The sequence below is a fragment of the Apis laboriosa genome, unplaced genomic scaffold, assembly GCF_014066325.1.
Source record: "Apis laboriosa isolate Shangri-la unplaced genomic scaffold, ASM1406632v1 scaffold23_cov150, whole genome shotgun sequence".
Lineage (NCBI taxonomy): Eukaryota > Metazoa > Arthropoda > Insecta > Hymenoptera > Apidae > Apis > Apis laboriosa.
In genome coordinates, this window is record NW_025222452.1 from 2687001 (window position 1) to 2703356 (window position 16356).

The following is a 16356-nucleotide window of genomic DNA, read 5'->3' on the forward strand; positions in this document are numbered from 1 at the left end:
TTTCGGTTTCTCGCAAACACGTTCATTAATACGTGAGTTGCCGCATCGGTGGCTACGGAAGAATAACTCGTCGGATTCAACAAAATGGCGTTCCTTCCGTGGTGTTTCAACGCTCGTGTTGTAACGTAAAACACGGTCCATAAAAGCCCAGCTAAGAGGCTCGTTCGAATTCGATCTTGATCAACGAAGATCCTCGATTCTTTCCGCCCAAGAATACTCTCTTCTATCGAATTATTTATTATACGGAAGATTGACCTGGTTGTAAACGAAAAATTTTTTTCTCGACCAAAAGAACAGGACAATTGACATATACGATACGAAAAAAGGAAAAATAGAAATACTTGGATCGAACTTCTCGATTTCCTCCTCCAAGTAATAATCGTATCCGAATTAATAATAAATTGAAAATTGAATAGAAAAGGCGGCAAATGATGATTTCTCTGAGACGAGAGGAAGCTCGAGGACAAGCGGAAAATTAAGTGCGTGATTCGAGGAGAAGAGTAATCGCTGGAATGAGGCATAATCCCCCCCCTCCGGACATTAGGAATTTTCATTTTTAATCCACTCGTATCCGCGCAACAATTTGCGGGGAGAGTGGCGCATTACCGCGCGAGACACAAGAACAAAACGCTCGCCTCCCTCTCAGGCGCTACCAAAATGGCTCGCGACAATGACGGTGGTGTGGTCGGCGAAGCATGACGGCGTTGTCGCATCGCGGGATCGGTCGATTCGAGGGTCCTAGACCCGTGATTCGGTCGTTTAGACCGATGAACAGGAGGAAGAGGAGGAGGGGAGGGAGAAGCTGGAAAGTTTGGCTCGTTTTCGAGGATATAATCTACCCACGCGCCCACGAGGAGAAGAAAGTAACGAGGAATCGAGTTACGTTCTCCATCCAAGCCTCCTTCCTCCTCCTCCTCCTCCTCTTCAACCCTCTTCCGCTCTACTTCGATCTCTCTTCGGGACTCCGTCCACCCCGTGGATCTCTCCCGCAAAGAAGCTCGGCTAAGAAAGCGTAATGACGCGGAAACGGCTCAAATGACCCGCGAATTTTCACCGGACTGGGAGTCGTCTCCTCCTCCCCCTCGCCGTCGTCGAGCTCGTGTTTAATAGGCGGCCACCGTCGTAACTCGGCGTAAATCGTGCCGAGATATTACCATTTGCCGGCCTGGATTTATGGTAATTCCTCGATCCCAGTCTATGCGATTCCGCTCTATCGTGTCGTAAACGTCGTTCGTTCGGATGACAATGATTTCAAACGTACCTATTCTGAAATTTGATTTTTCATCGAGCCGCGAAAAGAAGAAGAGGAAGAAGAGGAAGAAAGAAGAAGAAGAAGAAGCATTTTTTATTCCGTTTTTATTCGTCGCTCGTTCATAAGATGATTTGAAGGAAGGGGAGATTAATTTCTTTCCCCCTTTGAAAATTTTTGTTTGTTCTCGCGATTACCGGCTGACCGATCGAAATTCATCCATCCGAGCGAAGAAAGGCTGTCTGTTATTTCGCCCGGAGAAGGAGAAGGAGAGAGGCGATCGTGAGGCCAGCCCGGTGTTTTCTGAAAAATTCAATTCTTCCTTCCACGGACGGGACGTGACAGGTGGATATCCTGGATAAAGGACCGAGAAGGACTCCCAGTTCGAGTACCTAGAGAAGACGTTAACACGTTCTAAAGGCCGCGCTAACGCTGTGTAAATACCGTTCACCTCGGAAATTAGCTCTTCTCGGTCGGGTAAAATAAATATTTTCGCGTCGGGCCATCGTTAACGGATTATGAAAATCCTTCTTTTTTCTTTTTTTTTATTATTCCACTTGGAAGCTCGGCTGACGAGCGTCAATAACGATTCGATCTCGATCAATCGTACGATCAAACGTGAAACTACGATAATCGTAAATTGTTGATTCCCCTTTTCTTCATTCGTCCAATCAAAATTTCACAATGAACGTTCTTCTCTTAGAAGAATCTAAGAACGAAGAACATCTCGATACCTGCTCCAATTCATATAAACCATCTATAGATAAGATATAAGCTCGATATAAGAATCGAATATACATCCGTAAGGCGATAAATCTCGCGCAAATCGGTGGGTCGCGCAAGGGTCCCGACCGTTTAATTAAATTTTCCCCGTCCGCAAGGACAGTCGGCCCCCTCCCCCCTGAAAGCGGGTGTTCCACTCCGGAGCCGTGGCGTGATTACGCATAGGCCTCGGCTAGAAAATGGTCGATAGGAAATTTCGAGGCTTGGTCCCTGCCCAATTATTGATTTTGTCTTTTCGATGGCCACGAACGCGACAGGAAAGCGATGCACGCGCACACTCGCCGCGGAAACGGGTACGCACAGAAGGGTGTTGGCGTGTGTGGTTGCAGGCCGGAGGGGTTACAAAGCTACGAACGCATTAAATACTCGAGAGCGCAGTGTCCTCGGATGAGCTTTACGTACACCGACGCATACACGCTCAGATTGGCGCACACAGGGACGGAGGGCGGGATGCACGCACGCGACACGCACAAAGGCAGAGGCTAAATTGATTGCGTCTAAAATCCAACGAGCTTTCTCGGCTTTTCGTTTCCAGCCGCGAACCGCGTGCAAACGCGAGCACGAAGATGGCGAAGGTACAACCTTTGTGGCGGAGCGACGAGTACGTTTCACAAAAATATAACCTTGCAAAGAGGCTTTCTCTTTTTCCTCCCCTCTCTCTCTCTCTCTCTCTCTCTCTTTCTCTCTCTCTCCCTTTCCCTCGCGCTTTTTGCCCCTTCATCCTACCCCGTCGTCTCTCTCTCTCTGTCTCTCTCTCTCTCCTCTCTGTGCGTGGATGCACGCCTCTCTGAAAACGGATCACCCTCCCTTCCGAGGGATGGAGAGCTTCGTTTCGCGTCTCGCCACCACAATAAATAAGTTTTTCCCCGAAAAAACGTCCCGATCAAAAGGAATTTTTCGCGCTACTTGCTCGCGAAGCTGACCTAATGGAATTCGATCAACGACGCTCTTCGAACGAGAGATTTTTGAGAAGGCGAAAACACCCTCGAAGCAAGGAGTTTTCTAGGAAAATTAAAATAATTCGTCTAGAGGACACTAGTCAGAGAGTTTATCGATACGACGAAGCGATACGAATCGAACGTAGCGGATACGTTCCGCTCGAAAAGCGCACCCTTGTGAATTTGTTAACGATGGTAAATAAGGCTGTATTTGGCAAAAACACGGAATTTGTCGATCGGTCAAAAGAAATTTTCAACGCATCGGTAATCGTAAATCGTGAAACGAGTCGAAAAATACGCGCGCTCAATGGGGCGAGTAATTCGACCGGGGCCGCTTTTTAGATTTTCGAACCGGTTTTTACGTATAATGGCGAGCGATTACGCGACAATTCCGCAACGTTTCCGAGCAACGATGCGATGTTTTTTCCCGAATCAATCGAACGCGAGGACCAATCGTGGAAAAAGATATTCGTTCGTCCCTTGTTGGACAACGTCCCTCTCCCGATTCCCCATTAAAACCCACTCGTGGCACGCGTTTTTCTCTCCCTCGCATCGGCGCGTCATTCGCATAATTGTCAATTGAATGGGATTAAACTCGAATTAGAGGATTTTCCCTGCGTGTGATTCAGGGGACAACGATTCCCCCCCGACGTTGGGGGAGAGGGGGGGGATCCTAATCCCGTCGTAAGAAGCGCGGCTCGATCGTTCGAGTATAAAAGCGAGTCCCGGTTTATAGATACATCCTCGACCCACGGAGCCCAATAGCCCGTGGAGCTCGCAACCCTCGTAATAGGGTTGCGGCTGGTGACGGACTCGGAGCTCATGAATTTTCTATCGCTCGTCGCCCGATGATTAAATGATCTTCGCCGATGAAGGGTGGGGCCCCTCTCCCCCTTTGACTTTTCGGTGTCTATGCACGGAGACTGACAAGTGGCGTTCACTCCCCCCTCCTGTCACTAGGAAATAAACATCCCCACGGAGAGATAACGTACCGGTTGTAGGGAAATATATTTCTGAATTATCTCTCGTTTCTCGCAAATCGTAGTATTTATCATTTTCGAGAGAGATACGTATCCCTTCCGATAAATAACGCGCGAATGAAACGAAAAGCGTGGAGTTCGAGGCGATGGTAAACGCGTGACGGGAAGGAAGATTCCGTAAATCACGTCGATACGTTCACGCGTCAGCCGAGCAATTTAACGGTACGGCTGCGGACAGTTTCTTAGCTCGACTTATTTCTCGGGAACGAGAGAGGAGATCGGTCGTCGCTCGTAAAACCGGCGGCAAACAAAGCGATGAATTCCGGTTGGCCGCGTTCCACCCCAAAAATTGACCAATAACGCGCATCTCGAGTATATAGCCGGTCGTCGGGCAAATAAATAAGGGTCGCCGTCTCCTCTCCGCGGGCCGAAATCGGGGCTCGCGGAATATCCAGCAATTTGGGCGTAGCGGGATTGTCAACGGTGCCGCTTATAAATTCTAATAAACCCGGTTGCGCCGCGGCGAGATCTGGAGGGAAGTGGGTGGGAGCGGGTGGCGAACGCTCGACCGAGGGGGAGGGCGAGCAAAGGGGGATGCCGGTGGACGCGGATATAAATCTCGACTAACCGAATTAAGTTAGAAGCATGGACCGAAGTTTCGCCACGCCCTCGTCGCCGATGAAACGCTATCGAAACGCCGGCGGAGTCTGCGTGGTGAAAATTGTCGCGAGACAGTGGAGGAGGAAGAGAGGAAAACGCGGAAATTCGAAGAAGAAACTTTGGATCTCGAATACTCGAATGGTCGATGTTAATTAATTTAACTGGCGGATTAGCGGATTTCTCGGCCGAGTAGAGATCTAGGTTGGCATGGTCGTTAATGCCCTCCCCCTTCCCCCGCGGCGCCGTATTCAAGGCCGTGTCTTCTCGGTGGAAAGATCCTCCCGTTTGGCGCTTCATTCGTTTGGATCGACTACTGCGCGTCGCAGAGTTCTCGCGCGATTAAACACAGAGGCCATAGTGATCGCGTTAACGCGACCCGCCACGTCCAATGAAACTGGAATAATATTGTTCAGGTAAGCGTAACGAGTCGATTCGCGCGCACGATCGATCGTCTTAATCGGATGATTGTCGAATCGAGCGATCGATGTCGAGCGGAGAGATCGAATCGAATCCGAAGAAAATTGAAACAACTGGTGTAGCAGAGAGATTCGTAGATTCTCGAAATAATAAAATTTTCGGAATAATTCGGATTCCTGGTTAGAGCGTAGACCGATTGAACTGGTCGTAATCGAGATCCGATCGATATTAATTCTCTTCCCCGTGATCCTTTCTGGTTGTTGGGGCCAAGTCGTGATTAAGGCTAGGGACCCTTCCCATGGTCCTTGGTCCAGCAAGTGTCCCGCCTAATGATGTTCCGGCGCGTGCCACTTCACAGCACGGGGTCTATATCCGAACCCCATGCTAACCGAACTATTTGCTGGCCGATGACCAACGAGAGCAACGGTCCAACGCATTATGCCGCGAACAAGTGATGCATTTTTCGGGGGATTAACGCGAGTTCGCGGATCGCATCGCACGCGTTACTCGTTGGAAGAGATTAATTGGCTTACCGATCGCCCACGGCTTTGCTTTCGTGGGAATCTAGAGAGAGGGTGTCGTTATTCGCTCCGTCGATCATCGTATATCATTTCAAACGATCCGTAAAAGAATATTACAGGGGATATTACAGGGTGATTGGATCGATGCCGTTTTCATCGGCTATCCTTGCCGTGCGTTTCTTTCTCCTTTTTTCGAACAAAGTCGTCAAAGGTGGCAAAGGCTAACTCTCGCCTCGAGGATTCTCTGACGGAGAGAAGCGGTAACACGATCGCCTTCGATCTGTGTAAGAGAGGGAAAAGACGTTGGGGACGGAGATAAAAATGGAAGAAAGGAGATAAGGAAGGAAAAAGATAAGTACGTTTAATAAGTACGTAACAGGGATCTAATACGTCCCGGTATTCTCGGTTTGAGTTTTGACGGTATGACGGGCGTCGAGCAGGGGTTCGGGAAGGGGATCGCGTGGGACGGTGGGTGCGCGGCGTGGCGAAAGAGGGAGAACCAGAACTCGATATCTCATTATCGGTCGATCGTAAATTGAAGTTACCGGTGGGGAGTAACGAGATCTCCAATTATCCTTGGGACAGTATCAGTTTGTGAACCGTGTATAGGTGTTGTAGCGCGTTTGTGGCGACGATTCGAAGGCCTGGTGTGTAGGCATTCGCCTTACGTCGTCTGTCTGGACAGGAATGCCCGGATTGCGAAGAACAATGCCGACCGGGTACCTAAGATAAAAATAACGGGCTCGTTTTCTCGCATTTTGTTGGCAATTTCGTCTCTCCCTTTCACCATCCACCCTCTCCCTTTCCTCCCCCCCCCTCCTTTCGTTCATACCCGTGGTACATTCCCGGTTGCCTGGCTGCCACTCTTCTCACGGCGGAAAATCAAAAAGCTTTCGGTTAGGTAGATCTTCGAGGACCCTCGTCCTGCTAGTACCTGACGGCAACTCTTCAGCCTCAGTTTCAATACATCGGTGCTGGCATCGAGCTCGAGTGTTGCAGCAAGAAGCAGGCAGGTGGGTGCCGTCGACTTGTTCTCTCTCTCTCTCTCTCTCTTCCTTTCTATCTCTTCCGTCTTCCTCTCTTCTTCTACTCGATACAACTATTCCCCACCTCCGTACCGTCTCGTAGAACCTCTTCCTCCGCTCTTCTCTCCTCCCCCTGCCGCGTCTTGCGTCCGCTTACGCTCTTTCGTCCGATCGTTGCCGACTTGGCAATTGTATATATCCTCGATGTATCGATGTATCGGTAATCCATAGCGAGTTACCCACGGAGTCCCCACGTTCTTCTCCATACCATGGTGCGGCCACCCTTCTTGCCTCTCGCCTCTCTCTTCTCGTATCTCTTCTTCTTCCGTGCCAACCAACACAGTACCGACCCATCCTTAACTTAGACACTCCGGCAATCTTTCCCTCGATCTTCCTATCGATGTCCTTTTCTCCATCTCCCGCTATCGTTCACAGCGTCTTCTTCCCTCGAGCTCTCGGCTTGTCGTTTACGCTCTCTCCCTCTCTCCACTCGTCCTCCCTCCTCTCTCTCTCTCTCTCTCTCTCTCTCTCTCTCTTTTCCCGTCGCACACTTTATATATCGGTCGCCCCTCTCTTTCTCTCTCTCTCTCTCTCTCTCTCTCTCTCTCTCTTTATTCCCATTCCCATTCTCATCCTCTTGTTTTGGTCCAATAGTCAGTCGCCGGTCTGATCGATGATACGCCAACAGCCAGCACTGCGCATGGCCGACTAAATACAAACTCACTCCTTATTATACCGGGTGTGCCAATAAAGGGGGTGGTGGCGGGCCAGAGAATGGGAGAGGAGGAGAAGGCGAGAGAAGCCCAACTCCGCCGGAGTTTCTCGCTCCTTCGAGTCGACGAATGCCACCATAAAGGATCCTCTCTTCCTCCTCCGCGTTCCCGGTTGCCTCTACCGCTGCTTCTGCAATGCAGGACCCTCCCCAACCACCCCTGCCTTCCCTGCCTTGTGTATATCCTTCCAACTCTCTGTCTTCGTTCTCTCGGTAACCTATCCCACGATGCCGTATCCAAGGATAATCCCGATTCCCGATCCTCCAACATTTTCCACCTCCGATTCCAATCCAACCAAATTTTTCCCTCCCCCTCGTCTCGTTTCACGAGCTACGCGCTCGTAAGAGGAGCGCGTGTGCATCACACTTGCAACAACTTTCTCGCGTTATCGCGTTCGCTCGGCCGTGAAGCAATCCTCCGATGCTGTTATGAGGACCAAACACTTCCCGGATAGTTTATTCCGAGCTTTCTTACGAACGAGTGGCAGTTTGTTCCGCCACGTGGAAACGACGAATGCTTCCAACGAGGGAAAAAAGTGGAAGGACTGTCGAGGATAGGAACGAGGATTGAACGAACGATGCCTCGAACCCGGAGGAAAAGTCGTTTAAACTCGATTCTCGGCGTCGGTCACCGTGAACGGGCCGGTTATCGCCGTTGAATGCAATCGCTGTCGCGAGGAAGCCTCTTGAAAATCGAATAACAGCTTTATGATCGCGGCACAGTCATTTACGCGTCAGTGAATGGGACGACCGGCCACCGATCAATGAGAGATTTCCCTTCAGAATTTTCTCGCGCCACTATTACCATTCGCGCGACCAAGCCTTTAATCCCTCCACGACTCTCGTCTCCCTTTTTCTTTTTCTTTTTTTTTTTTCTTTTTTTTTTCCTCTTTTTCGAATTATTACGATCGAATCGGGCGCTCTCTCGAATCGACCGTGTCAAAGAGAAATTATCGAGTGGAGTGGAATCGACGATAACTGTTTGGAAAGTGTTGTGCACGTGGAGTCTGGATGCTCGTTTCTCCTTAGAGGTGAAACAATAGCGAGTATTTTTTCCCGTGGCGTGGAAGGGAGCGGCGCGGAAAAAGGCCCCGGCCAGCGCTCGTTCGAGCCTAGGCGGAAGATAATTTCGGGGTGGCGGCGCAAATTGACAGGGCAACGCGTTCCCATTCATTCGAATTACGTTCCAATTCTGCCGGTGACTTTAGCATTGTTGCAACAAATTGGTACACGCCCTGGCCTCCGGCCCGGCCCACCCCCACGTGCACGTCTGCACGTCTGCACGCGCGTTTTGCAAATGATTCGTGCGCTTTTTAAATAACGATCGAACGATCACGTATACGATACGATCAGGATACGGGGAAGAATGTTGCTGACGGATTGAATGATTTGATGAACGAGTTTAAGCGAATAATCTTGAAGGCGTGCACCTTCTTTTCCTTTATTATTTTGACTTCGTGCAAATAAGTGTAATTTTTACGAGATATAGAATTCTTAATTTAAATTATAAGGATAAAAAAGAGAATGCATTTAGGCGCAGAAAAGTAAAGTACAAATTTATTACGTCGTATACTGTAATATTAAGGTATTCGTGACTTAAACGAGAATAATATTTATATATATTCGTTAATAACGCGAATGTTAAAAAAGTTAAAAAAGGCAATAGAGGATTGGATGCAGAACAGGCGATCCACCATCGACAAATTGCATAAGAATATCATTTTCCACTTGCTCGATATCACTTGCCAATATCGAGAGCTAAATAAAAACACTGTTTCGAATTGCAACGAACGAAAAACGTTATCGATAAATAACCAGGCAGGGAGGGGGAAAAATTCATCGTTTGTGGATTAAGCGAGAAAACGTGCGTGGATTTCGCGCAACGGGGAAACGCAATTACTAATTTCTCGGTTACGATTAGTTTACTCGCCTAAGTCGAGGGTGGGTAATGCGCGAAACTTGTTGGAAATCGAGCTCGTTAAAGTTGAAACTCGTCCGGGGATGGAAGCGTGACCGGAGGAGGCGACACGCGACTCCTCCCTAGGTGGTCCGGTGATCAGAATCGTTAACAAGTAGTCTAACAGGATGCCGAACCGCGAAAAACAGGATAACGAACTGGAAGTTGATCGTTTAAGCGGAATAGTTAACTACGGACTACCGTGGAACCGCACGCATGAAACTGATCGCACGTCGCGCTCCTAACGTTCCAATTAGAAGACAATGATCATTAAACGAGACAAGTGGGTCTAAAAATATGGGCGGCGAGGTTTGGAAGGGGGATTTGGAAGCGTCGCGAAACTTTGCAACGGTTTTCCCAATGTAACCGATCTTCCGCTTGACGTGACTTTTACACCCTTAACGTTCCCTTTTCGAGTTTCTTATTTTCTCGAGCGTCGCTTCGATCGTTGTTAAATTATTGTTATGTTGTGAATCGAGAAAGAAGTTTTAGGGACGGTGAATGGTTTAGCTATAAATCTTGGGAATTTCCGTATTTCGTTTCAGGTCTGGTTTCAAAATCGAAGAGCAAAATGGCGCAAAACTGAGAAGTGTTGGGGCAGAAGTACCATAATGGCGGAGTACGGCCTGTACGGAGCTATGGTGCGGCACTCGCTACCGCTTCCGGAGACCATATTGAAGAGTGCCAAGGAGAACGAGTCGGTGGCGCCATGGTTGCTAGGTGAGAATCATTGAAACATTCCGAGCGAGATAAGCATTAAGTTTTGCTAACTTCGTACGACGATTTCTTAGAATTTTTTTTTTTTTTTTCCCCTCCCATCTTTAAGAAACGAGAGCGTAGGTACTTATATAATGAAACGCGACGTTCGAGGAGCTAGATATTTTCATCATTCGTATCCTTTATCCGTTTTCGTTAAAAGTAAAAAAANAAAAAAAAAAAAGAAAAGAAAAAAAACTGTTGAAGGGGAAAGCAATGCTTAATGAAGAACGTGCCCCGCCCTCGCAGAAAATATACAAGTCTCGACTTTGTTTTTTTATGTTCGTCTCTGTCAGCTCAATCATCTAAGACGAGCAGCTTTAGTCAAGATATCGAAAATAATCAAGAACTGATTGACTGTGGCCCCGCAGGGATGCACCGGAAGTCAATCGAAGCAGCGGAACACCTCAAGTCAGGCGGAGAGGACAGTGGAAACGATCATAATGGAAGCGGAAGCAGCCCCCATCATAATCATCATCAAGGTGGACCGACCAGTTCTGAGAGCGGACAGGAGAGTCAGGACGGCATGGGGCCCTCTTCGTCGACAGGTAGAAAACTTTCGATGATCTCTTGCATCCTACAATCCTCTAATCGTCTCCTTCCCTCTCTTAATAAGGAAACCAATAGTAAGGTGATTTTACGATCAACTTTCCAACCATCTCTCTCTCTCTCTCTCTCTCTCTCTCTCTCTCTCTCTCTCTCTAATGGAAACTAAAATTAACTTGGTGAAACTTGTGTTGATCAGGAATCGTTCAGGACACGGAGCAGCTGAGGAACGAGAGCATCGCCTGTTTAAGGGCGAAGGCTCAGCAGCATCAGCTGCAATTGAGCCTACAACCAACGGCTGCACCCACCAGCACCTCGTATCCAACAGGCCCACAATCGAGCACGCTTCACGCCCCCGTTTAATCATCGTTTCATCGACATTCCTTTCACACGAATCATCGGAACTAGGAGACGTTCGATTAACTTAGAGAGAACACAATCACGTTCGAAACTTTAACAGTTCACGTTCCCCTGATAATTTCGCGAATCATCCACGCGAATCTCCGATATTCGACTCGGGGGATCACGAAATATAATATATATATATATACATCAATGTTCCCGGGAAAATCATGTTTCCCGCCCGATCTTTGCCAATCGAGAGAGAGAGAGAGAGAGAGAGAGAGAGAGAGAGAGAGAAAGAGAGAAAGAGAATTCTTCGTGCATTTTCCACATATAAATATCATCGAGTTAACTTCGATTTCAACGAATCAGGGTAAACGTCTATCTAGAAGGTACCTATTGCTAAGAGAATATGTACAGACGGATATACACGGAGTATACCGTGCGTATACGTGTATTACACGACACAACGAATACGAGTCGTTACGATCAGGCTGAATCATCGAAGCCCGTGATCGATAACCGCGCCATGGCCTATTCCAATTCTCGCGTTTCGCGCGTTTCACCTTCGAAACAGGAAACGAAATAGGACGATAGTGGACGAGGTGGACGTCGATCACGAAGGGGGACGAAGCAACGAGAATTACTTCGAGCCGGAATTACTTCCTCATTCAACGAAACGGTGGCCTATGGACGGCCAAGTACAATGACGAATCATCGATCGCGGTGTGACAATGCTCGCCTCCACCTCGCCTCGACACCGGCTCGTTCTCGCGATTCGCTGCGTTCCTCGGAGGGGGAGAGGGGAGGCACGCCTCGAAAATCTCGCGCGCCTCGCGACCGCGATGAGATGTCGAACGCGAGGATCGAGTGAAATCGCGGGAAATCGTTGGGGGCGCGATATTCCACTGGCCGACCGCTGGAACGAGTCGCGCCGGTGAATCGACGGCGAGTGGTCTGGGCGAATCGACTAATTAGGAGTAATAGCCGCTTTAAATAGTGCGAGTATAAATATATACATATGTATGGCGACGCGTGTATGCTGCAACGTGGTTATGTATTAAGAGGGGAGGGGGAGAGAGAGAGAGAGAGAGAGAGAGAGAAAGGGAGTGCCTGTGTATGAAAGAGCGCGCGAGTATGCTTGCGTTACCTTGAAACGAAGATTTCGCCTTTAAGAGATTACCGAACGATTTGCAACGAACAACAAGATAAATAAATTACCACGAGTGAGACGAGTTATACATATATGAATTAAAATAATATCAAGCAAGATACATCGAAGTTGAACCTCGAGCAGCATGTCTTCTTATCCGACGTTTGTTTTCGATGGGATATATATATATATGTATATCCTTCTTTCCATTCAGGGACAAGCGTGTTGGAAAGCGTGTCAGAAATTCCACAACCGCGGATTAATTGATTAATTAAAGTGTATACGGTGAGAGTTAGTTAATATAAGGCGAGAATGAAGTGAAGAGGTGGAATATTCACGGGAGAGAGGGAGAGAGTGCAACGGAAAATGTTTATTAGCGAACACTTCCTATACTCAAGTACTTAAGACGTAACTGTTGTCAAATGTGCAATATAATATAAGGTATAAGTTCTAGATTGGTAAGGCATTATACTTTATTTACGGATACACAACTACGTGAGGTGTGGTTTGTCTGGGTAATGGCGCCTTGACGGACGGGCGGGGAAGGTCCACAGGCTGATTAGAATTGATCGTAGGATGCAATTTACGCGTCAACGTGGAAATTTCTGAAATTCGTGAAACTTTGAAAACGTGATTGGGGATAAAGAGGATCGTAGCAAGATATTCGTTACGCTCGATTCGTACTTCAAAACGTATATCGTTCTTCGATATGCTAATCTTAGAGATTCGTTTAAAAAGAAAAAAAAAAAAATGGGAATAAAATTCTTTGGAAATATTTCCTCTCGCCCTGCATCCTACGGTTAACGCAAAGCAACTACCGAAGTAAACGTTGTTTCCACAAATATATTAAAATGTAATTTTTATTCTTCCACTATACGAGGCCGATTTTCACGCCCCGTTGGCGCCGTTACCTTACCCCCGCCCACTGTATATAAATATATAAATACAAAATATATATATATATATATAAATATATATAAGGAAAAAAAATATAAATGCGAATATATGTGGTTACGAGACACCTTAAGTCGGACGAGTCTCTTTGCGTTTTTTCGTGTTCATCGTCGTATCGTGTTTTCAATAATATTTACTTCTTCTAGATCGCGTCACACTTTTTCGTTTTTTTTCTTTTTCTTTTTTTTTTTTTCGATAAAAATGGTAACTATTCCTCGATCTTGACTGGAACGAGGAACGATTTCAGAATTAGGCAGAGGGTTTCGTTCGTCTTGGATCGGCCGGACCATAACACATAACGTAACGCACTATAATTTAAACGAAACAATTTAAACGAGGGATGATTGTAACCACACGCTCCACAGAGACAAAGGTGAAAAAAAGTAACGAAAGGAAATAACGCTGTTGTTTGTGAGATAAACATTTAACAACGCGCTTCGGATCTCAAGCGAATTTCCCTGTATCCGAATGCCCCAACGCATGCATAGTAGTCGGCTAGTGTATGTAATAAATAAAATTTCTGAACAAAACGATACTGCCTTGTTATCCATATTTTCTCACCTCGATGCGAGACATATCTCGTCTAAATATTTTATATGCTGCACACTGGTATCGATGTGCAATTAATTAAAGGCGGGGACAATGATTCCTTTTGCGGTATTCGGAAAAACTTGGAGCAAGTTGCGTGGAAATAAAGGGTCGTGACAGTAAACTGCTTTCTGCTTTCGCTATATTAACGATGCGGCAAGACTTTGTTTCATTAAGGCCAACAATTACGTCTAATGATGCCCTTGGATTTTTCAGGGGACGCGTTGAACTGCACTCGATAATTCTCATTTAAAAAACGAATTATGGGCTTCGATGTATTGTGAAATTTTTTTCCTCCTCGCGATAATGGCACCCGATATAGAAAGTCCTTTGACGCGAAAAAATAATTAAAAGTTTATTAATTATCGCGCAGAATTTAGAATTGCGCGATATAAAAATAAATTCGCGGCCTAAATTTTTTAACGAATGTCCGAACATTGTTAATACGGTTAGAAATTTATAATATATATCGAATTTTTTTTTGTACCCTTTTTGTTTGTTATCTGTTTGATTCTCATTTTTTTTTTTTTTTTTAATTTTCAATCTAGTTCCTTTTTGTCGCAATTTTACAAAGTAGTTAACGAAATAAAAATATATATTTCGTCGTGGAAAAATAAATTTCTGATTAATTATCGTTAAATGTTTCATAAATAATAAAAATTTATAGAAGGAATTAGCTACGAAGAGTCAACATTCGATAACATGGCGACATCTATGAATGTACCGATTGCTTACGAAGGAAGTCAGCGTTTGTATTGTCTGCTAACTTCCTGTTGGAATTCGTGCAACTTGTTCTCCATCGATAACTTATCGAAGACTGGTATTTTTTATATCGCTAGAAGATAATTAAAGAAAAAAGAAAAAAGAAGTATAGAAATTATTCCGAAATCCATTCTTCGATTTCAACAAGAAAGAAAAAAATATCGAAATTTAGAAAAAGGCCACCGATGATTTGAATTTTACGTTTATTCGGTATATTTCTTTATATATTAGTACATGTGATATTAAGGACGCAGTAATATATTAACTGAACATTGATTCTTGCAGAGTTTTCGTCGCCATCCGCAAGAACTGAGACATCGATATTGAATATTTACAAAAATACAAAAGCTTACAAAACATCGACTACTATACAATGTACTCTTTTTTTATCTAAATTTTCTCTCTCTCTCTCTCTCTCTCTCTCTGTTTTTTCTCTCTCTTTCTGGTCTACACATCGAAAACTAACACGGATTCCATCAACGACTTGGCAATTATTAACTCGAGCCCCTAAATAATCTAATCGATGCTTAGGTCCTTTCCTATAAAATACAAAAATCAGACTTGTAAGTTTCGCGGGGCTGAAATATTAGAAATTGCGCCCCAAAAGCCCCTATTGGTATGTTTCTTGGTATACAAAAAGCGTGTCGTTTCTCAAAAAGGATTTAAATAGAATTCCAATAAGAAATTCGTCGAAAATTCATTCGTTTAAGAAATTCTTTTATAGTCTTTCTCAAAATTGTAACAAGTCTATCGTCCTTAGGATCGCGTTGCGTTTTCTTATTGTTCGTTATTTCCTTCTCCTTGGTCCTGATGTTACTTCGTCGAAGTTTTGCGAAATCACTTGTCATCAAACGCGGACTACCTTAACGAATCTATTAATGACTATATACAGAAAATAATCGCGTGATAATTCTTGACTCGTAACGTAAAAAACGCTCTTTTAACAATGTACAAACTGTGTGCTCGCTCACTTGTTCGATTTCCCAAATTTTTACGCGATTTTGGTCAGTTTTAATTGACGTGTGCGACAATCGAAAATAAAATTTCCACCATCTCGATTTCGATCGAACGAAAAAAAAAAGAAAAAGAACAAACATCGAAATTGAGTTATAACATCTAGGCGTCGTTTATCGCTCGACACCTTGGTCCTATAAATTGAAAAATTGTGCCATTACTAGACAACTCCGTTCCTCAATTTTTTTTTTTTTCTCTCTTCCTTTCCTACGTAACGTCGAAATCGCAAATTGTGTGCAAAGAATAATAATCGTAAAAAGAAAATATAATGAGATTTCAATGAGAACATACGTGTATATATGATATAATGCAATATTTCGATATGAAAGTGAATCGCGAGCGAAGAACGAGGAAGACAATTTCATGTGAATTAAACAGGAATCGCATTGTGAAAAATAATATTACGATTAACGATAAAGGAATTTTTTCTTTTTTGCGAAAAACGAAGCTTCGTAGTCTTCATTTTTTTTTCTTTTTTTTACTCTATTTACACGTTTCTTACTTATCGTATCGTATCTGTTATTCCCTCCTTTATCCCTTAAGGAAATTGATATCTTTCAACGCGACTTGTTTCGTCTGTATCACATATCGTTTTTAATCGTAAAGTGATTCCAGTGACACTCTAGTCACCGATCCTGACTCCAGCAAATATCCCTCTCAGTGTCTCTCTCTGGAATCTTCCCTATGCGCGCTATGTCTACGCGATTCTTGACCGCTTGGTGTCACGGGTCGACGCTTCGATCGTTTGAATTTCGCTATATCCTCCCCGAACACGTCACCTGTTCGAAGAGCCGATATCAAGTCGTCGAATTCGCCTTTATTGTCGTTCTGCCCGTTGCTGTTGGCCTCGTTCTTCTTGCTCAACGAGATGCTGTTCAATATCCCTTCTCGAGAATTCTTTCTCTCCATCGTTCTTTTCCGAAGCTAAAATTGATTCGG

The 16356-nt window shown here is 45.3% G+C and overlaps 2 protein-coding genes across 4 annotated transcripts in view; one reads left to right on the plus strand and one right to left on the minus strand.

Moving 5' to 3' along the window:
- The window catches only part of LOC122713358 (visual system homeobox 2-like), a 49437-nt gene extending 38246 nt beyond the window's left edge, over window positions 1–11191 (plus strand). Inside the window, exons 5-7 of the mRNA XM_043933722.1 lie at window positions 9848–10022; window positions 10355–10606; window positions 10804–11191. Of these exons, the coding sequence (XP_043789657.1) occupies window positions 9848–10022; window positions 10355–10606; window positions 10804–10967 (591 nt within the window). The 3' untranslated portion in view covers window positions 10968–11191. The remainder of the gene's footprint in view (window positions 1–9847; window positions 10023–10354; window positions 10607–10803) is intronic.
- Window positions 11192–14598: 3407 nt separating this feature from the next.
- LOC122713518 (disheveled-associated activator of morphogenesis 1) overlaps window positions 14599–16356 on the minus strand; it is a 47593-nt gene continuing 45835 nt past the window's right edge. For all 3 annotated transcript variants that reach the window (XM_043934074.1, XM_043934073.1, XM_043934075.1), the window contains exon 12: window positions 14599–16341. In XM_043934074.1, coding sequence (XP_043790009.1) covers window positions 16075–16341 — 267 coding nt within the window. In that variant the 3' untranslated portion in view covers window positions 14599–16074. The remainder of the gene's footprint in view (window positions 16342–16356) is intronic.